The following is a 22,488-nucleotide window of genomic DNA, read 5'->3' as shown; positions in this document are numbered from 1 at the left end:
AACAGGTGTTATCCAGGGACAGCAGGCAGATATTCTCTACATGTGGGTGACGTCATCCACGGAGCTCCGTCGCGGACAGCTTTTCAAGCAAACTTGATTGAAGATCTCAAAGTTTGCTAGTGCTGCCCACGCATGCGTGTGCCTTCCTGCTCCACTAGAGGGCGCATACCCTCCTCATGGTCTTCAGTTCAGATAGCCAGCAAAGAAGCCAACCCAGGGAGGTGGGAGGGTTGCTGTCCCTGGATAACACCTGTTACGGTAAGTAACTGTGCTTTATCCAGGACAAGCAGGAAGCATATTCTCTACATGTGGGTGACCTCCAAACTAACTAAAAAAAAAAAGGGATGGAGGGAGAGTTGGCAATTTAGGAAAACAGATTACACAAAACCGACTGGCCAAATTGTCCGTCGCGCCTGGAAAAGGCATCCAGACAGTAGTGAGAGGTGAAAGTATGAACCGAAGACCAAGTGGCAGCCTTGCAGATCTCCTCAATAGGCGTGTACCTGAGGAAAGCAACAGACACCGCTATCGCTCGGACTTTATGCCCCGTGACCCGACCTTGTAGCGAGAGATCAGCCTGAGCGTAGCAGAAGGAAATACAAGCAGCCAACCAGTTGGATAAGGTGCACTTGGAAATAGGACCCCCCAACCGATTAGGATCAAAAGAGATGAAATGTTGAGGAGCCGTCCGATGAGACTGGGTGCATTGCAGGTAAAAGGTCAACGCCCTCTTACAGTCAAGAGTGTGAAGCACTACTTCACCAGGATGGGAATGGGGCTTCGGAAAAAACACCAGAAGAACAATGGCCTGATTGAGGTGGAAATCCGACCACCTTGGGCACGCAGGACCACCTTGTCATGGTGAAAAACAGTAAAAGGTGGGTCCGCAACCAGCGCCTGCAGCTCACTCACTCTGCGAGCAGACGTGAGAGCAATCAGGAACACCACTTTCCAAGTAAGGAATTTCAGAAGAGCCTTATGAATGGGTTCAAATGGGGGGCTTCATCAGCTGAGCGAGAACCACATTTAAATCCCATACCACAGGGGAAGGCTTGAGAGGAGGATGGACGTTCAAAAGGCCCCTCATAAAGCGAGAAACCAGTGGGTGGACCGAGAGGGATTTCCCATCAAGCTGCCAGTGAAAGGCAGCAATCGAACCGAATTCGTCTTGAGGCCAGACCGAGACAAATGAAGTAGATAATCCAGCACCGAGGACAAAGAGGCAGAAAGAGGCTTCACGCGGCGAGAAGCACACCACGTGGTGAATCGAGTCCACTTCTGGGAATAGCACAGCCTAGTAGAGGCCTTCCAAGAAGCGTCAAGAACATCCCGCACCGACTTAGAGAACTCAAAGGAAGGAGTCAAGTGGAAAGGAACCATGCTGTCAAGTGCAGAGACTGCAGGTTGGGATGCAGCAGCGAAACCTGACTATGAGACAGCAGAGAAGGAAAAACAGGTAGAAGTAGAGGCTCCCTGACACTGAGCTGGAGGAGCAGGGAGAACCATGGCTGCCGGGGCCACCGAGGAGCTATCAAGATCATGGTGGCACGTACCGACCTGAGGTGTACAAGCGTCCTGAGAATCAGAGGAAAGGGAGTAAATGCATAGAGGAACCGTCCCGTTCAATCGAGAAGGAAAGCATCCGCCTCGAGATGATCTGGGGAGTACATCCTCGAGCAGAATCGAGGCAACTTGTGATTGAGGGGCGAAGTGAACAGATCTACCTGCGGAGTGCCCCATCGAGCAAACACCTGCCGCAGAGTGCAGGAATGGAGTGACCATTCATGCGGCTGAAGAAGTCGACTCAACTTGTCCGCTAGACCACAGTTCTTCAACCGGTGCCGGTCCACAGAAAATTTCTGCCGGTCCGCGCAGGGCCGGCGAGATCCAGTCGGCAATTAAATTTTGTGCCGACTGCGGCAGTAGCGTACTAAGGGGGGGGCGGTCCGGCCTTGCCGTTCAGTCCCCCCACCCCCGAAGGACCGCTCGCCCCACTGACCTTCCCGCACCACCTATGAAGCAGCCCGCAGCAGGATCGCGATGTCAGCGATCCCTAAGCTGCTTGGGCGCTGCTTCCTGCGCCGCGGTCCCGCCCTTCCTCTGATGTCATAGGAGGGGCGGGACCACGGCGCAGGAAGCAGCGCCGAAGCAGCGCAGGGATCGCTGACATCGCGATCCTGCTGCGGGCTGCTTCATAGGTGGTGCGGGGAGGCCAGGGGGGCGAGCGCTCCTTTGGGGTGGGTCGGGGCATCAGGCCTTCAGGGTGGGGCGGGCAGGCAGGCAGGCTTTCAAGGGGGAGGGGGGTGACAGGCAGGCAGGCCTTCAAGGGGGGGGGGAGACAGGCTTTCGGGGGGGGTGCAGGCCTTCAAGGGGGAGGGACAGGCCTTCAAGGGGGGGATAGGCCTACAAGGGGGTGAGACAGGCCTACAAGGGGGTGAGACAGGCCTTCGGGGGGTGCAGGCCTTCAAGGGGGTGCAGGCCTTCAAGGGGGTGGGACAGGCCTTCAAGGGGGGGGGACAGGCCATCGGGGGGGGTGCAGGCCTTCAAGGGGGGGACAGGCAGGCAGGCCTTCAAGGGGGGACAGGCCTACAAGGGGGTGGGACAGGCCTTCAAGGGGGGTACAGGCCTTCAAGGGGGGATAGGCAGACCTTTAAGGTGGGAAAGGCCTTTGGGGGGGACCCTGGTTTAGAAGTACACGGAGGGAAGGGGGTTTTCAAAGAGATGTGCTTATGCCAAACTTTGGGGGGGGGAAGAAATAATGGGTCTGAAAATAGAGGAGAGGGAGAGAGATGATGGACCATGGGATTTAGGGAGGGAAGGAACAGAAAGGGAGAGAAATTGGACACAAGGGATGGTGTGGAGGAGGGATAGAGATACTGGATAGGAGGGTAATTAGGAAAAGAAAGGGAGAGATGGTGGACTCTGGGTTGGTGGGGAAGGAGGGAGAGATGCCGGATGAAAGGGTAGTTAAGAAAAGGTGGATCTGTGGAGGGAGATGAAAAAAAGGAAAGATACCAGACTTCCTGGGAAGGGAAGGGAAATGGAAAGGGAGGACAGAGTTGGCAGATGGATGGTTAGCATGCAGAAAGAAGAAAGAAGGAGACCCTGGCAAGCAAGTTATCAGAAGAAAACCAGAGCCTTGGACCAACAAGATTTGAAATATAACCAGACAACAAAAGGTAGAAAAATTAATTTTATTTTCTGTTTTGTGATTACAATATGTCAGATTTGAAATGTGTATCCTGCCAGAGCTGGTGTTGGACTACAAACGTGAGCTAGGATTTAACAGAGAGAGGAAAAGTCCTTTTTGTTTCTTTATTTTATTTACACCACAGCGCCAGTGTGGTTAGGAGAAGCCAAAGGGGGTGAAAAAGCTATAAAACCCACCAGGATTTTTGAAAAAAATCACCCAACTGGGCAGGAAAATCGAATTGAAAAACCAATTCAATAGGCTGAATTGAATCGAAATTTTTTTTCCTGAATCTGGCAGCATTAGTTTGCGCTACTGGCTAGCATTAGTTTGCAGACTTTAGGATCTGGGATTGGGGAGAAATGGCAACCTCAGTACTTTATAATGCAAGTGAAACGAGGATTTGGTCAGACTTTTGAAGGGTCTGCAGAAAAAAAATATTGTATAGGCCGGGGACATGAGACAGCAGGAAATGGGAACTTTTCTTCCTTCTATTTTTGTGAATGGAAAGGCTGAGGATGTCAGAGAGCTCAGTTAAAATATGTGCTTTATAAGAAAATATAATAATGTGTTTTATAAAGTTTATAGCATAGCTGGCCTACCCAGTGAGGTGTTCCTAGTGGTGGTGGTGGCAGCGTGTCAATGTGTTGAGAGGAAGAGGTGGTCTGGGAAATTCTACTGAGCAAACTCCAGGCCCATTTCCACCCCCCAGTTAGTCCACTCCACTCAACTGGTTCACACACTGAGTGGGTCTTTGGGTGTTGTTTTGGGATCTCTTCCAGTGGTTTATCAGTATCTCCTTCTGGTCCAAGGAAGGAAACTTTGTTATCCTTAGATTGACCTACAGAATATGTTTGTAACAGCGCTGCTTGTGTGGCATTAGGCCATGTAGTGATCGAAAGAAAAAAAACAGACCTTTGCACATTTTTGCACTATATGGTGGGTGTATGAGGAGATTCACATTTCCTACACAGCTAAGTCCATGTGAAGTTACCTTGTGCTGTATTTGACATCTAGCAAGGTCTCTGTTTGAAAGGAAAGATCTAAACTTAAAAATGAAGTGGCCAGAAGTTATGGTAAAAGCAGATAGTGTAGCTGGTTTTAAGAAACATTTGGACAATTCCTGGAGGAAAAGTCCATAATCTGTTATTAAGACATGGGGGAAGTGTCTGCTTGCCCTGGATCGGCAGCATGGAATGTTGCTACTCTTTGGGTTTTGACCAGGTATTAGTGTCATGGATTGGCTACCATGAGAATGGGCTACTGGGCATGATGGACCATTGGTCTGACCCAGTTAGGCTATTCTTATGTTATGTTCTCATCTGTAGGGGCCTTTGTTTTCACTTCTTATTTTAATGTATTTTTTTCTGGGAACTTATCAGTGTTTTTAATAATGGGAACAAAAATGGAAGAGAATTAATGTGTGTGGGATGAGGGGGTAACTAATTTCTTCAGCTAAATAATTCAATCCACCTCAAACAGACATAGGAGAACTCACGCACCATTCACACACCCTCCAACCAAAAACGTCAAAAGAAAAAAACTGTTCGACAATCTCCTAGCCATTCGAGCTGCAACACTCGACCCCCAACTCTATAACCTACCTCGACCACAGACTACAATACCTTCAAAAAGAAATAAAAACCCTTCTTTTCAAAAAACACATAAAACCGAACTAACACAATCAGAACTGTCCCAAGCATCACCTGCAACTACTCCATATGTACTTCTGATGTCATGACAATTCAGACATAATTTATGTTATGTTATGTTTGGAATATAAGAAAATTTTCACTGCCTGTTTCTATTCTGACCATTTATTCCGTTTCATAATCATTACAAAAAATATTTTTTTACATGGGGGGGGTGTCAAAAAATGATGGGCCCCGGGTGCCACATACCCTAGGTACGCCACTGGACTGCGGTTCATCCCGACTAATGTTCCTCCCAGCCTCAGGCGATCAAGACAGGCTGCCGTCGGGGCTTTCCTTCTCTGAGTCTCGCCTGTTAGGAACAGGAAGTTGAAACAAAATAGGCGGGACTCAGAGAGTGAAGGTCCCGATGTCGGCAGCCTGTCTTGATCGCCGCCCCTGCCGAGTTGCTGAAGAGGGCCGCGGGGAAGTCGCGAGTAGAATGGAGAGAGCTGCAGATACAGGTGCAGGTGGAGGGAGATGGTCAGCGTGTGCGAGCAAGATCCTGGGGAGCCTTCACAGTGGCTGTCTCCCCTCCCACCAGCTCTCCTACTTGCCAGGGCAGTGATTTACCGGCAACTTCCTGCAGGCAAGTACTGAGAGCTGCTGGAAGGGGAGGAAGCCACTGTGGGAGGCTGGGAAGCTGCTGGATAAAGAGAGAGCTGTTACTGGACTTGGAGAGAATTAGAAGGAGAGATGCTGCTGGGAGGGGAGGAGGGAAAGGGATGGGAAGAGAGTTAATTTGGATAGAGGGAAGAGGGAAGGGAGAAGAAGGAGAGATGCTGCTGGGAGGGGAGGAGGGAAAGGGATGGGAAGAGAGTTAATGTTGGATAGAGGGAGGAGAGAAGGGAAAAAAAGGAAGGAGGGAAGGGAGAAAGAAAAAAGGAAGGAAACAGCTGGCAGGGAGATTACAGGAGGGGAAGGGGGTCAGGGTGGAATGGAGAGATCAGATGAGGGAAAGGGGAGAGAGAGGAATGAGAAAGTAGAGAGACATTGATGCTGGAAAGGGGGTTAGCAGAGAAATGAGAGAGGGATAAAGATGCTAGATCTGGTGTAGGAGAGATAAAAATGAAGAAGGCAGTGAAGCTGGAATGAATGATGTAAAAAGGAGAGAGTAGGAACAGGCTGGATGGACAGGGAAGAGAGGCATAGAAAGAAGTCAGATACATATGGAAGGGGGAGAGGGCAGACATTGGATGGAACGGGCAGATGCTGGAAGGAAAAGAGTGAAAAGAAGATGAAAGCAGAAACCAGAGACAACAAAAGGTAGAAAAAAATAATTTTATTTCTATTTTGTCATTAGAATATATAGATTTGAAATATATATCCTGCTAGAGACATAACTGGGGACTGCAGTATTCTGTTAGCTGTAGCATTCTATAATAACTTGGCTTGTTCAGTTTTCTTGATAGTAGAGGGGATATATGTGAAGGGGAGACAGGGGTTTTGTTGGTCCGTGCTCTGTATATTTGTATTTATAAAATCACAATTGTTCAGAATATTGTTTCTTTTTATACTTTAATAAAATACGTTCCATATAAAATCATAATTGCGGCTTGTGCAGATGGGATCAAATGGTTTGCGGGGACCGAGCTCGCAGAGATGGGGCGTAAACGGGGTTTTTAAATTTTAGTCCTAGTAGTTCGCCGGTCCACAAAATAATTCTTTTATTTCTGCCGGTCCACGGGTGTAAAAAGGTTGAAGAACACTGCGCTAGACAATTCTGCGTGCCCTGAATATACACCGCCCGAAGAAAGATGTTGTGACGCAACGCCCACTGCCAAAGACGAAGGGCTTCCCTGCAGAGAGATAGGGAACCCGTACCCCCCTGCTTGTTCACATAATACATCGCCACCTGGTTGTCCGTGTGCACCAGGACCACCCGATCCTGCAGCAAATGCCGAAAAGCCACCACGGCATTGTAAATAGCCCGGAGCTCCAGAAGGTTGATGTGGCAGTGACGGTCCACACTCGACCAAAGACCCTGAGTCCAAAGGCTGTCGAGGTGCGCTCCCCAGGCGTACGCCAAGGAGTCCGTCGTCAGAACCTTCTGATGTGGGGGCACGAGAAAGAGCAAACCTCAGGACAGATTGGAAGAGCTGGCCCACCAACGGAGTGAGCGTTTCAAGGAGGGATTCACCGCAATGTGCTGAGAAGCAGGATCCCGATCCTGCCGCTACTAAGACGCCAGAGTCCACTGAGGAACACGAAGATGTAAACTGGCGAACGGCGTGACATGAACGGTGAAGGCCATGTGCCTCAAGAGGATCATCATCTGCTTGGCTGAGACCGAAGACCTCTGGGACACCAGCTGACTCAGCCGCAGGAGGGCGGCCTGCCGAGGCAGAGACAAAAATGACTAGAGGCGGATCGTATCTAGCACGGCCCCGATAAACTGCAGGGACTGAGATGGGCACAACTGGGATTTGGGGAAGTTTACCTCAAAACCCAGATTCTGAAGGAAGAGAATAGTCTGACGGGTCGCTGAAATAACCCCCTCCCTCGACGGAGCTTTGATAAGCCAATCGTCGAGGTACGGGAAAACCTGAAGGCCCTGCGACTGCAAGGCCGCCGCCACCACCACGAGGCACTTCGTGAAGGCCCGTGGGGACGAAGCGAGCCCGAACTGGAGGACCCAATACTGCAAATGAAGGCCCCCCCACCTGAAAGCAAAGAAACCGTCGAGAAGCCGGGTGGATCGGAATGTGAGTGTAGGCTTCCTTCAGGTCCAGGGAACACAACAAGTCCCCCTCGTCTATCAAGGGATACAAAATGGGAAGCAAAAGCATGCGGAACTTCTCCCGAACTAGGAACTCGTTCAGCTTCCGCAGATCCAGGATAGGGTGAAGATCCCCGGTCTTTTTGGGAACCAGAAAGTACCAGGAATAAACCTCGGAGCCCCGTTGACAAGGGGGAACCTCTTCCACTGCCCGTAGGCGAAGGAAGGCCTGCGCTTCCTGAAGTAGTAAGGGAAGCTGCGCCCCGTCGGAAAGAGACTCTCTTGGGAGGCCTGTCCGGCAGTAAAGCACGGAAGTTGAGAGAGTACCCTTCTCGGATGACGGATAGGACCCAAGAATCCGCAGTAATCTCCGCCCAACGCGGATAAAAGGCGCGGAGACGTCCCCCGATAGGAAGAGGGGGGATACCCAGGGCGGAGGAGGTCAGCCCCCTCCCGCCGGGCCATCAAAAAGACAGCGGCGGCCTAGTCGCAGCAGGGGTCTGAGGCTTAGGAGGAGCCCTCTGCTGCTGCGGACGCCGAGGAGGAGGGCGAGAAAACGCCGGCGTCGATTTCTGCGGATAGTGCCGGGGAGGCAGCCTGTAGGACTTGGGCGGAGCGGGCTTTGCCTTAGCCCGGACCAAGGAGGTGAAGGAGTGTTCGTGTTCAGAGAGGCATTTTGTAGCAGCCTCAATGGAATCATCGAACAGCTCGTTTCCCAAGCATGGGAGATTGGCCAAACGGTCCTGAAGGTTGGGGTCCATATCAACAATGCGGAGCCACGCCAGGCGACGCATGGCCACTGCGAATGCCGAAACCCTCGAGGAAAGCTCGAACATATCATAGGCGACCTGAAACATGTACAGCCGAAGCTGTGACAAAGTATCCACAAGCCTGCGAAACTCCGCACGGCTCTTGACAGGCAAATTGTCCTCGAAAGCTGGAAGAGACTTAATACACCACTTGAGATAGGACGTAAAAGTAAAGTTGTAATTCAGGACCCTGTTCGCCATCATGGAGTTCTGATATAGGTGTCTCCTAAACTTATCCATAGTCCGGCCCTCCCAGCCTGGCGGGACAGCTGCATACACCTTGGACGGGTGAGACTTCTTGAGGGTAGACTCCACCACCAAGGACTAGTGAGAAAGCTGCGCCTTCTCGAACCCCTTGCAGGGCACCGTCCGGTAACGAGACTTCATTTTGGATGGAATGGCCGGGATCGCATAAGGAGTCTCCAGATTACGACAGAAAGTCTGTTGCAACACCGGATTCAAGGGGAGCCGCAAGGACTCTCTAGGAGGGTAGGGAAGTTCCATCTCCTCCAAATATTCCTTGGTATACTTGGAGTCCGATTGGAGGTCCAAGTTTAATGCCTTTCCCATGTCCTGAACATATCTAGTAAAGGAATAGGGCCTGCTCTCAGAATGCCCCTCAAGGGGAGTGGACGAACGAGACCGCAAGGCAGCCGAAAAAGAGGGGGAAGCCTCTCTGGTATACTGCGCTGGCATATCCGTATCCACAAGCATGGACGCCGAGGAAGCCCCGCTAAAGGAACGGGGGGGGAGTCAACGAGAACCTACGATTAGAAGTCCCCGGAGGGTCACCGCAGTCCGATGACGCCGCCCCGGAGAACCCCGGCCCAAAGACAAGCCTCGGGAAAAAGAGGCAGGGCCCCCCGAGACTGGCTCCTCTTGGATCGGGGTCCCTGACCGGACAGGCGACCTTAGCAGACTCAGGTTGGACAAGGTGAGGTTGGAGGTCTTAATGGACCCGGTAGTGTGAGGACCCGGAGACCTACCTCGCCTCGGGGTAGAGTCCCTAGATGAGGGTGTAAGACGCCTCAACCGGTGCCTCGATCGAGGCTGGCTCGAGGGTGAAGCATGCCTCGATGGAAGGGGTGAGGAGTCGGATGAGGACAGACGCCGAGACCGACGCACCTTGCCCTGAGAAACCTCGACGTGACGCTCAGGCTGGTCCACAACGCGCGAGGTCGAGGCAGGAGCGAGCTGAGCCAAAGCGGAGGAGAGCTCCGAGGAGATGATTGCCTTCAGTACCTCCTCGAACAATGGCACCGTGATCATATTAGGCCGGGTAGATGCAGCAGTGCTTTCCACCGAGGGCGACTTCGAGGAAGAGTATTCCCGTATGGTGGAAGCATGCTTAGAGGTCTTGGAGGGTGGTCTCGTCGAGGCCGGCGGGACTACACTCACTGCCTGGATGGCCAGAGATTCCGAGGAAGGTTTCTTCAGCAGCTGAACTGAACCTGAAGGAGGAAGAGGGGACTTACCCGGAGCCAAGGTCTTTGAGGTCGAGGCCACCAAGACCTTCGAGGTCGAGGGAGATTTGCCCGGGACCGAGGTCTTCGAGGCTGATATCGAGACCGAGGCTGAGACCGGGGTCGAAGCAGGAGCAGCCTCCATGGCGAAGAGCTCCGCAATCCTGGCCGTAAGCCGCCGAAGAGCCCGAGGTTGAAGAGTGGCACAACGAGGACAGGAGTCTGTTGGGTGATCAGCACCCAGGCACAGAATACACCAGCGGTGCGGGTCTGTGATTGAAATAACCCGACCGCACTGGGAGCACTTCTTAAATCCGGTAAGAGGCCGGGATATAAGGGAAAAAACAGCCGCGGCCATGGCGAACCGGGAGCCCCCGGTCACCGAGTCGAAACTACAAAATACTCGATCAAAGCAAACATGAAGAACGAACCACACAGCGACTCCCGAACAAAATAAAGAAGCTGTGGTGCTATAAAGGCACTTAGAAGAACGCAGAGAAGAGAGACAGGGCTTTCTGGCTCCGCGGAAAACTAAGAACTGAAGACCACGAGGAGGGGATGCGCCCTCTAGTTGAGCAGGAAGGCACATGCATGCATGGGCAGCAGTAGCAAACTTTGATATCTTCAATCAAGTTTGCTTGAAAAGCTGTCCGCGACGGAGCTCCATGGATGACATCACTCACATGTAGAGAATATGCTGCCTGATTGTCCTGGGATAAAGAAGGATTACCTTTAAAAGCTGATCTAAGCATGCTCTAGTCAGTCCAATAAAAAAGGTTATCACTTAGATTCTTTTTGTTTTATTGCTTTTTATTTCTACATATTACTGTAAATAAAGTAATCAATCTGTTCACATTTGGTAAGAGAGGATCTAGGCACTTAAGGGTCTTTTTTACCTGTATCTCCAAATGCCTGTTACTTGGCACTGTTGCTCTCGTTCAATATTAAGTTACATAAAGCAGCCGTTTTCACCAGCTGACAATTTAAAGGGTTAAGACAAGAATCTAATTTTTCTGTTTCCAAAATTGTCAATTTTTTTTTAAATATATTTTAGGCAATTTGTATTGAGTAATATAGATACAGATTTTTATGGAATTCCAGAAGGTTATTCAGCTATCTTTAATTGTTAGCCGCTTTGAACTCAAGTTGGTAAAATGCGGTCTATAAATGTCTTTTAAATGTAATGTAATGAGTCCTCAGCTCTGAAGATTTTACCTCATTTGAGTGTGAATACATGTGAGTGTATGTAATATATATAACTTAATATAACAAAGCAACAGAGAGAAGATAAAGTACAGTTACTTACCGTAACAGGTGTTATCCAGGGACAGCAGGCAGCTATTCTCATAAGTGGGTGACGTGATCCAACGGAGCCTCGATGCGGACGCCTCACAAGTAGACTTGCTTGAAGAAACTCGAAGTTTCGAGTCGCCCACACCGCGCATGCGCGAGTGCCTTCCCGCCCAACATCGGGCACGTCTCCTCAGTTCAGATAGCTAGCAGAGAAGCCAACCCAGGGGAGGTGGGTGGGATGTGAGAATAGCTGCCTGGTGTCCCTGGATAACACATGTTACGGTAAGTAACTGTGCTTTATCCAGGACAAGCAGGCAGGTATTCTCACAAGTGGGTGACCTCCAAGCTAACCAGAATGGGATGGTGGGAGAGTTGGCAACTTATGAGAATAAATTTTGCAATACTGTTTGGCCAAACTGTCCATCCCGCCTGGAAAAAGTATCCAGACAATAATGAGAAGTGAAGGTATGAACCGAGGACCAAGTGACAGCTTTACAAATTTCCTCAATAGGTGTAGATCTAAAGAAAGCTACAGAAGCTGCCATTGCTCTGACTTTATGGGCTGTGACTTTAATGTGAAGAGGAAATCCAGCCTGGGCATAGCTGAAAGAGATACTAGCCGCCATCCAATTGGAGATGGTATGCTTAGAGATAGGATGCCTCAACTTGTTCGGATCAAAGGAGACAAAAAGTTGAGGAGCAGTTCTGTGTGGTTTGGTGCGTTCTAAGTAGAAAGCCAAAGCACGTTTGCAGTCCAGATTATGAAGAGCTGATTCTCCAGGCTGAGAATGAGGCTAACAATGGATTGGTTGAGATGAAATTCCGAGACCACTTTAGGAAGGAACTTCGGATGAGTGCGAAGAACCACCTTGTCAAGGTGAAACACTGTAAAAGGTGGATCCGCAACCAAAGCTTGAAGCTCACTGACCCGTCGAGCAGAAGTGAGGCTAATGAGAAACACCACTTTCCAAGTGAGATACTTCAGATGAGCCTTGTCCATTGGTTCAAATGGAGGTTTCATCAATTGAGTAGGAACAATATTGAGGTCCCAAACCACTGGAGGCAGTTTGGGAGGAGGATTGACATTGAAAAGTCCTTTCATGAATCTGGAAACCACAGGATGAGCAGAGAGAGGTTTCCCTTCAATAGGCTGATGGAAAGCAGCAATTGCACTAAGATGGACTCGGATCGAGATGGACTTGAGACCAGAATGAGAAAAGTGCAACAGATAGTCCAACAAAGAAGATAAGGAGGAACGTTGAGGCTCCTTATGATGAGAAAAACACCAAGTAGAAAATCTAGTCCATTTTTGGTGATGGCATTGTCTAGTAGTCGGCTTCCGGGAAGCTTCCAAAATATCCCTCACAGATTGGGAAAACTATAGGAGCTATGTTGAGAGGAACCAAGCTGTCAGGTGTAGAGACTGCAGGTTGGGATGAAGTAGAGATCCCTGATGCTGCGTAAGCAGAGAGGGAAAAACTGGTAGAAGGTATGACTCCCTGCTGCTGAGTTGAAGGAGAAGGGAGTACCAGGGTTGCCTGGGCCACCGAGGAGCAACCAGAATCATGGTGGCATGGTTGGACTTCAGCTTGACCAGCATCTTTTGAATGAGAAGAAACGGAGGAAACGCATATAGAAAGAGATTCGTCTAGTCCAGAAGAAAAGCATCTGCCTCGAGGCGATGAGGAGTGTAGATCCTGGAGCAGAACTGAGGCAGCTTGAAGTTGTGGGGGGCTGCAAAGAGATCTATCTGAGGCATTCCCCACAGAGAGAAGATGTGATGAAGGGGCGTGGAATGAAGAGTCCATTCGTGCGGTTGTAGAAGACGACTCAAGTTGTCTGCTAAGGCATTGTCCGCCCCCTGAATGTAGACAGCTTTGAGGAAGGTGTTGTGGCGAATTTCCCAATTCCAAACTTTCAGAGCTTCTTGACAGAGGGAGGCAGATCCCGTGCCACCCTGTTTGTTGACATAATACATTGCGACTTGATTGTCTGTGCGAATGAGGACTACACGGTCGTGAAACAGATGCTGAAAAGCACTGAGAGCATTGAAAACCGCCCTGAGTTCCAGCAGACTGATGTGGCACTGACGATCCGCACTGGTCCAATAGCCTTGAGTACGGAGACCATCGAGATGAGTCCCCCAAGCGTAAGTTGAAGAATCGGTCATGAGAACCTTCTGATGGGGGGGGGGCGTGTGAAAAAGTAAGCCTCTGGATAGATTGGAAGAGAGTATCGACCAGTGAAGAGACTGTGTCAGAGCAGGAGTGACCTGGATGTGTCGAGTCAGAGGGTCAGAAACCTGCGTCCATTGAGATGCCAGGGTCCACTGAGGAATTCTGAGGGGAAGTCTGGCAAAAGGAGTCACATGTATCATGGAAGCCATGTGACCCAGAAGAACCATCATGTGTCTCGCCGAGATGGACGGGCGAGAGGAGACTGACTGACAAAGATGGAGAAGAGTCTCCAGACGCTGTTGATGAAGGAACGCTCTGAGTTGGATTGTATCTAGAACAGCTCCGATGAAGGGAAGAGTCTGAGAAGGTTGGAGATGGGATTTTGGAAAGTTGATTTCGAATCCCAGACTCTGCAGGAACTAGATAGTCCGCTGAGTCGCTAAGACGACTCCCTGAGACGTGGAATCCTTGATGAGCCAGTTGTCCAGGTAGGGAAACACCTGAAGACCAAGGTTCCTGAGCGCTGCAGCCACCACTACCAGGCACTTGGTGAAGACTCTGGGCGACGAGGCCAGGCCGAAAGGGAGCTCTCTGTACTGATAATGTAGATCTCCCACCCGAAATCTGAGGTACTGGCGGGAGGCCAGATGGATAGGAATGTAGGCCTCCTTGAGATCCAGAGGGCATAACCAGTCGTTCTGCTCGAGGAAGGGATAAAGAGTCGCCAGGGTCAACATGCAAAATTTTTCTCTGACTAGGAACTTGTTGAGCACCCTGAGATCCAAAATAGGTCGCAGATCGCCCGTCTTCTTCGGAACAAGGAAGTACCGGGAGTAAAATCCCTTGTTCTGTTGAGCTCTATAGCTCGGAGCTGAAGTAAAGCCTGAGCTTCTTGAAGAAGAAGGACGGTCTGGACAGAGTTGGAAGGATACTCTCTTGGAGGATGTTCCGGAGGAACCTGATGGAACTGAAGAGAGTATCCCTCCCCGACATTGGAAAGAACCCAGAGGTCGGTGGTAATAGTCGTCCATCGGTGGAAAAAATGATGGAGACGACCTCCGATAGGGGGAAAAATGGGAAAGGGCAGAACGACTGAGGTTATGCTCCTTACTAGACAGTCAAAAAGGCTGAGGAGCCTTAGGAACAGCAGGTGGCTGAGGCTTTTGCTGTTTCTGCGGATGTTGCCCCTTGACAGGCTGACGAATGGCAGGAGCCTGTTTAGGTGGAAAGCGCCGTTGGTAAATTAGAGGCGGGCGTGCAGGTCGAGGAGGAGCTGGCTTTGGCTTGGGACGGAGAATGGATGTGAAAGACTTCTCATGGTCCGAAAGCTTCTTGGTGGCTGCCTCAATGGACTCATCAAAGAGGTCAGTGCCAGCGCAAGGAACATTAGCCAACCGATCCTGCAGGTTAGGATACATATCATTAGTACGGAGCCATGCCAGACGCCTCATGGCCACCGAGCAAGCAATAGCTCGAGCAGACATCTCGAAAGCATCATAGGAGGACTGAAGAAGCTGCAGCTGGAGTTGGGATAAGGATGCAAGAACTTCTTGATATTCAAAATGTGCTCGAGAATCCAAACAACATAGAAACATAGAAACAGATGGCAGATAAGGGCCACGGCCCATCCAGTCTGCCCACCCTAATGACCCTCCCCTGCCTTTACCCTGTGAATAGATCCCACGTGTCGATCCCATTTGGCCTTAAAATCAGGCTCGCTGCTGGCCTCAATCACCTGAAGTGGAAGACCATTCCAGCGATCAACCACCCTTTCAGTGAAAAAGAATTTCCTGGTGTCCCCACACAGTTTCCCACCTCTGATTTTCCACGGATGCCCTCTTATTGCCGTGGGACCCTTGAAAAAGAAGATATCCTCCTCTGCTTCGATACGGCCCGTGAGATACTTGTACGTCTCAATCATGTTTCCCCTCTCTCTGCGCTCCTCAAGCGAGTATAGCTGTAATTTATCTAATCGTTCTTCGTACGGGAAATCCTTCAGTCCTGAGACCATCCGGGTGGCCATTCTCTGGACCGATTCCAGCCTCAGCACATCCTTACGGTAATGCGGCCTCCAGAATTGCACACAGTATTCCAGGTGGGGCCTCACCATGGATCTATACAAAGGCATAATGACCTCAGGCATGAATTTTTGGAGAACAGAGAGAAAAAACTCAAAGTTAAGTGATGAAATGAAAATTGTAGTTGAGGATTCTGAAGGTCATCATAGAGTTCTGGTAGATGCGACGAACAAACCTGTCCATCGTTTTACCTTCCCTTCCCGGCGGAACAGTGGCATAAACCTAAGAAGGGTGAGAACGTTTCAAAGAAGATTCGACCAGAAGGGATTGGTGAGACAATTGAGCGTGGTCGAATCCCTTATGATGAACAGTCCTGTATCTGGAATCCAATTTGCCTGGAACAGCTGGGATGGAATAAGGAGTTTCCAGACCACGGACAAAGGTCTGATCCAAAAGCTTGTGTAGAGGAAGCTTGAGGGATTCAGCAGGAGGTTGAGGGAGATGCATGATCTCGAGATACTCCTTGGAAAACTTGGAGCCAGTGTCAAGTTGAATATCTAAATCAGCTGCCATCTGGCGCAGAAATGATGAAAAGGACAGCTGATCTGCCAAAGTCTGGCCTCGAGAGGGACTCGAGGACGTCGAGGCAGCATGTCCCAATGAAGAAGTCGATCTTGATGGAGAAAGGGAACCCACCGGGTCTTCGAAATCCGGAAGCGGCATAGTCGAGGGATGCGGTGGGGAATATTGCAGAAAAGGCTGCTTCCGATGAGGTATCTAGTATATTAGGATTTTATATACCGCCTATCTAAGCGGTTTTACAATCAGGTACTCAAGCATTTTCCCTATCTGTCCCGATGGGCTCACAATCTATCTAACATACCTGGGGCTATGGAGGATTAAGTGACTTGCCCAGGGTCACAAGGAGCAGCGCGGGGTTTGAACCCACAACCCCAGGGTGCTGAGGCTGTAGCTTCAACCACTGCACCACACACTCCTCCATGCCTGGATGAATGCTTCAGAAAATGCCTCGATCGATGGTGCGAGCTGTGCCTGGAAGCAGGCCTCGACATTCGAGGAGAGCGGGTCCCTGCTGAAGCCCCCAAAGAATGGATAGGGCTGGAGGCAGTGGAACGAAGCAGAGGCTGTTGAGTGGAAGAACCTCGAAGCACTCGCAAAGACTCTGCTCCTTGCATCGAGTGCACGGGCTCCAATGGAGGCATGGGCAAAGACTCTGCTCCTTGCGATGCATGCCGAGATGCCAGACCAGACACTCGCAGAGACTCTGCTCCTTGCAGAGAGTGTGCATACGACTGAGGCACAGGAGGCGGCTCAAACTCGCGGGAGACCTCCGCATGCCCAGGCTGGATTTGTGAGAGAAGCTTCGGCCCCATAGTAGTAAAGAGCTGAATAAATTGCTTCTCCAACAAGGTCTGGATCGAAGCCAGCAAGGATGGGTCAGAGTCTCCAACGGGACCACCTGCACAGGCTTCCTGCTCCCTTGAGGCAGTGTGAGAGTGCTTGGACTTAGAAGCCTTGGGCACTTTAAGCACCACCGGGGGAATGGGCTGCTGTGCTACCTGACCTGAAGAGACAGAGGAAGGCACTGCAGCAGTTGTCGAAGACATGGCCGGTACAAACGAGGCAGGTTTGATGAGGCCCGGAGCAGAAGCTGTGGAAGCCTAGAGTGCATCGGACGATGTCAAAGGCGAAGCACCCCTCGATGACGAAAGCTCCATCGAAGACTCCATGCTGAAAAGCTGCTCCCACAGGATGCAACGAGGCTTAAGTGTTGAGCAAGGCCGGCACGATTTCGGGAGATGTTGAGGCCCGAGACACCGAAGACAGCGTCGATGAGGGTCCGTCAGAGAAATCGCGCGCTGGCACTTGGAACACTTTTTAAAACCGGTTGCAGGCCGGGACATAGGCCAAAAAAGCTCCGCCGCAAGATCGAAGCCGCGGGGCTGCGACCACGTGGCCTGCCCGGTCGAACAAACGGAAGAAATTTTTTTTTTGGAAAAAGAAGAAAATAAAGAAGAAAACCAGCGATTCTGAGAAAAATAAACCCAAAACCGCAAACAAAGAAGGCACAAGTGAAAAACACTTCACGCGGAGAGTCGAAGACGGACTTCTTGGCTCCGTGGAAAAGTAAGAACTGAGGAGACGCACCCGATGTCGGGCGGGAAGGCACTCACGCATGCGCGATGTGGGCGACTCGAAACTTCGAGTTTCTTCAAGCAAGTCTGCTTGTGAGGCGTCCGCATCGGGGCTCCGTTGGATCACGTCACCCACTTGTGAGAATACCTGCCTGCTTGTCCTGGGATAAAGACCAGCATGGTCCATCTAGGCAGCCCAAAGAGGTGGCTAGAGTTGTGCCTGCTGCTCTGTGCAAAACATACAGGTTACCTTCTCTATGCCTTTGTTTTGGATTGTACCTGCCTCTCCATGCAAGATACACCATTTGTAAAGGAAGTCTACACTGCTGCTACCTGTGTTGTATTGGGGAAGATGGTGTAGGACAGGGGTCTCAAAGTCCCTCCTTGAGAGCCGTAATCCAGTCGGGTTTTCAGGATTTCCCCAATGAATATGCATTGAAAGCAGTGCATGCACATAGATCTCATGCATATTCATTGGGGAAATCTTGAAAACCCGACTGGATTGCGGCCCTCAAGGAGGGACTTTGAGACCCCTGGTGTAGGAGGAAAGCTTGCTCTGATGTACTCAAGCACTAGAAAATGAAATGGGGACAAATTTGTCCCCGTCCTCACAGTAACTCAATTTCCCCGTCCTGTCCCTGTGAGTTTTATCACTGTCCCATTCCTGTAAGCTTTGCCTTAACCGCACAAGCCTTGAACACTTATGATTTTAAAGTGTTTGAGGCTTGTGCAGATGAGGATGGAGCTTGCAGGAATGGGGCAGGGATAGGAAAACTTGCGGGGATGGGAAAATAATTTGTCCCCATGTCATTCTCTATCAAGAACTAAAATTCTTTACAAATACAATGTTAAAAAAAAAAGTCTTACCGATTGCTCCCATGCATATGAAGATAAAAATTTCATAGATATTATATCCATTTTCCTACAATGAATAACACCACAATATTGCTACTTTTAATACCAATTATGAATAAGTGGGAAGAAAAATACATACTTACAGAACAGCTAATATTACTTTATATAAAAAGAACCATCTGAAGCTAACAGATAATATTGGGGGTACGAGAAGAAGAGAAATTAAAGCTAAATTGGGATATGATTTTTTATAAATGTACTTATTCCTAAATAGAAAACTTTAGAAAATATGAAAACCCAAATGATAAGCACAGAAGACATCTGACAAATACAGTATGAGAAGCAGCTTTATATTAAGCTCATAAAGCATATGCCAAATATAGATAAGAACTATAGTATAAAGCAAGGTCAGCTTTAGAATAGGGTGCACAGTTCAGTCACTTGAGAAGCAATACAAGGGATACCACTGGTTATGCCACATGACCTCCTGCTGACCCAACCTGGGGTAAGGGGTGGAAGATATAGCTGGATGCAAGGCCTCACCCTTTCCCACTCCACTCAGGGTACCACTCACCCTCCCCAAAGCTAGTCCTGACCATAAAAAATGGAATAATGTCTGTAAAGACCATTTCTGGATCAAAAGCTGATTGCAGCACTTCATTCTCCCTCCTTCATGTTACCCGTTATGTTAAAAATAAAATAGATTATTCCACAAGACTGGGTAACTTGCTCTACATGTCAGATTGAGTGCTTGGAGATTATTTTCATAAGGCAGCACATTATAAATATTCTCTATATCAGCGGTCCCCAACCTTTTTTGAACCAGAGATCAGTTTCATGCAAGACAATTTTTCCACGGACCTGGGGGTGAGGGGGGATTCAAGCACATAATCAATAAAGTGCATAATATATCATCTCCAACAATTCTCCCCTTTCTTCATATCCCCATGTGCACCATCTCTCTTTCCCTCTCACTCAAGCACTCATGTCCAACAACTCTTCCTTTCTATTCCCTCCCCCACCTCAGCATCTTTTTCTCTCACTCCCTCCATTCTTCCATCCTGTGTCCCAAGTTCATGTTCCCCTCCCTCCTTCCATCTCTCTTTCCCTCTCATTCAGACATTCATGCCCAACAATTCTCCCTTTCTATTCTCTTCCCCACCTCAGCATTTCTTTCCCTCACTCCTTCTATTCTTCCATCTTATGTTCCAAGTTCATGCCCTCTACCTCCTTCCTTCCTTCTTTCCATCCTTTGTCTGAAGTTTGTGCTCCCTCCCTTCCTTCTGAGTCCCTCCCAATGCATCTCCTCTCTCTCATGTCCCAATGCGCCCCTCTTCACCCTTCCCTCCCTAAATTCTGTGTCCCAAATTCATGCCTTCCTCCCGCAGGTGTTTACCTGTTCAGGGTGGCTCCCTCCTCCCAGCTGCACTTCTCATCACAAAGCCATGACCATGGTCCCTACACATGGCCTGCGGCTGACCCGGAAGCCTAGAGGGAAGGACTTCGGGTCAGCCGCAGGCAGCGAGTAGGAGCCACAGCTCATAGCTCTGGGAAGAGAACTGCAGCTGGGAGGAGGAACGGCCAGAACCCAGGGTCTACCTGTAATATAAATCAAATAAAAAGTTCTGTGCGGCCTGGTTCGTGGCCCGGTGGTTGGGGACCCCTGCTATATATCACAGTGAAACAGGGTAATCAAAAACCTCCAGATGCTACCTGTCCAGTTATTTATCTCTGGTTCCAGAACACTGCAGACAAATGTTTTGTTTAACCTGTGCTAAACCGCCCCTCCCCTCTCAAATGGAGAATCTTTCAACTGTCTATGTCACATGTTTCATTGCTAGACTATCCTCAAAGTAGAAAGTTTCTACTTGTATCTAACTTCAATCTTCCCACTACATCTTTCCTCACATTTCCTGTCCTATTCCTAGTGTGGAAAACAAGGGGTTATCCTCTATATACACAGTTTCAGAATATAGCCCAGATATGACGTGCTTTACCTTGGTATCGAACCTGCCAAAGTTGATGAGTCCTGGGTTGGACAAGTCCCCTGGTTTGTTTTTGTAAAAGCTGAGCACAAAGTTTAATGTGAAAGTGGAGATCATTGAGGCAAAAAACTGGAAGAAGAGAAAGTGGAGGTTTACTGAAATTGGAAACATAAAACTAAAAATACAAAAATACCTTCACTACTTCAATCTCAGTGCACAATTTAATACTACTGCTATTAATTTCTCCCTGGAAAAGCGGAGACTTAGAGGAGACATGATAGAAACCTTCAAGATCCTGAAGGGTATAGAAAAAGTAGACAGGGACAGATTTTTCAGATTATGGGGAACCACAAGTACAAGGGGGCACTCAGAAAAATTAAAAGGAGACAGGTTTAAAACAAATGCCAGAAAGTTCTTTTTCACCCAGAGGGTGGTGGACACATGGAACGCACTTCCGGAGGCTGTGATAGGCCGGAGCACGTTACAAGGCTTCAAAGAAGGTTTGGATAGGTTCCTAGAGGATAAAGGAATTGAGGGGTACAGATAAGAGTAACGGTAGGTTATAGGGATTGTCTGGGACCATTGCTCAAGAAATGGGCCTGATGGGCCACCGCGGGAGCGGACCGCTGGGCGAGATGGACCTCTGGTCTGCCTCAGCGGAGGCAACTTAAAAAAAAAAAAAAAATTATTTCTATAGTGCTACCAGACGCACGAAGCGCTGCATAGACTCACAAAGAATAAGAAAACAGTCCCTGCTCAAAAGAGCTTACAATCTAAACAGGCAAGACAGACAAACGGGATGTCATGGATACAGTCAAGGGGAACAGTCAATCAGAGGAATGGGTACAAATAATGTGCAATGAGCTGTAAAAATTCTATAGAACTGATGACAATCATACTATGAAATGATCTGCTGTCTCCTGCTACTGAACACATAAGGAATCCATCGTTGAGCAGTGGATAACATAGTAACATAGTAGATGACAGCAGATAAAGACCCAAATGGTCCTTCCAGTCTGCCCAACCTAATTCAATTTAAATTTTTTTTTCTTACCTATTTCTGGACAAGAATCCAAAGCTCTACCTGGTACTGTGCTTGGGTTCCAACTGCCGAGATCTCCGTCAAAACCTACTCCAGCCCATCTACACCCTCCCAGCCAATGAAGCCCTCTCTAGCCCATTCTCCCCAAAACAGCCATATACAGACACAGACCATGCAAGTCTGCCCAGTACTGGCCTTAGCTCAATATTTAATATTATTTTCTGATTCTATATCCTCTGTGTTCATCCCACGCTTCTTTGACCTCAGTCACCGATTTCCTCTCCACCACTTCTCTTGGGAGCGCATTTCAGGCATCCACCACCCTCTCCGTAAAGTAGAATTTCCTAACATTGCTCTTGAATCTACCACCCCTCAACCTCAAATTATGTCCTCTGGTTTTACCATTTTCCTTTCTCTGGAAAAGATTTTGTTCTACGTTAATACCCTTCAAGTATTTGAACATCTGAATAATATCTCCCTTGTCCCTCCTTTCCTCTAGGGCAGGGGTGTCCAATGTCGGTCCTCGAGGGCCGCAATCCAGTCGGGTTTTCAGGATTTCCCCAATGAATATGCATTGAAAGCAGTGCATGCACATAGATCTCATGCATATTCATTGGGGAAATCCTGAAAACCCGACTGGATTGCGGCCCTCGAGGATCGACATTGAACACCCCTGCTCTAGGGTATGCATATTCAGGGCTTCCAGTCTCTCCTCATACATCTTCTGGCGCAAGCCTTTTATCATTTTCGTCGCCCTCCTCTGGACCGCTTCAAGTCTTCTTACGTCCTTTGCCAGATACAGTCTCCAAAACTGAACACAATACTCCAAGTGGGGCCTCACCAATGACCTGTACAGGGGCATCAACACCTTCTTCCTTCTACTGACTATGCCTCTCTTTATACAGCCCAGCATCCTTCTGGCAGAAGACACCGCCTTGTCACACTGTTTTTTCGCCTTTAGATCTTCGGACACTATCACCTCAAGGTCCCTCTCCCCATCCGTGCATATCAACTTCTCACTTCCCGGCACATATGGTTCCTTCCGATTATTAATCCCCAAATGCATTACTCTGCATTTCTTTGCATTGAA

At 49.2% G+C, this 22,488-nt stretch overlaps 1 protein-coding gene across 2 annotated transcripts in view; it reads right to left on the bottom strand.

Moving 5' to 3' along the window:
• Positions 1–22,488, bottom strand: part of CLCN7 (chloride voltage-gated channel 7) — a 279,608-nt gene that overhangs the window by 84,374 nt on the left and 172,746 nt on the right. For both annotated transcript variants that reach the window (XM_033914321.1, XM_033914322.1), the window contains 2 exons: positions 20,369–20,485; positions 18,384–18,438 (listed from right to left, as the gene is read on the bottom strand). In XM_033914321.1, the coding sequence (XP_033770212.1) occupies positions 18,384–18,438; positions 20,369–20,485 (172 nt within the window). The remainder of the gene's footprint in view (positions 1–18,383; positions 18,439–20,368; positions 20,486–22,488) is intronic.

Source organism: Geotrypetes seraphini, chromosome 11 (genome assembly GCF_902459505.1).
Source record: "Geotrypetes seraphini chromosome 11, aGeoSer1.1, whole genome shotgun sequence".
Lineage (NCBI taxonomy): Eukaryota > Metazoa > Chordata > Amphibia > Gymnophiona > Dermophiidae > Geotrypetes > Geotrypetes seraphini.
This window is presented reverse-complemented; position numbering and strand designations above follow the sequence as displayed.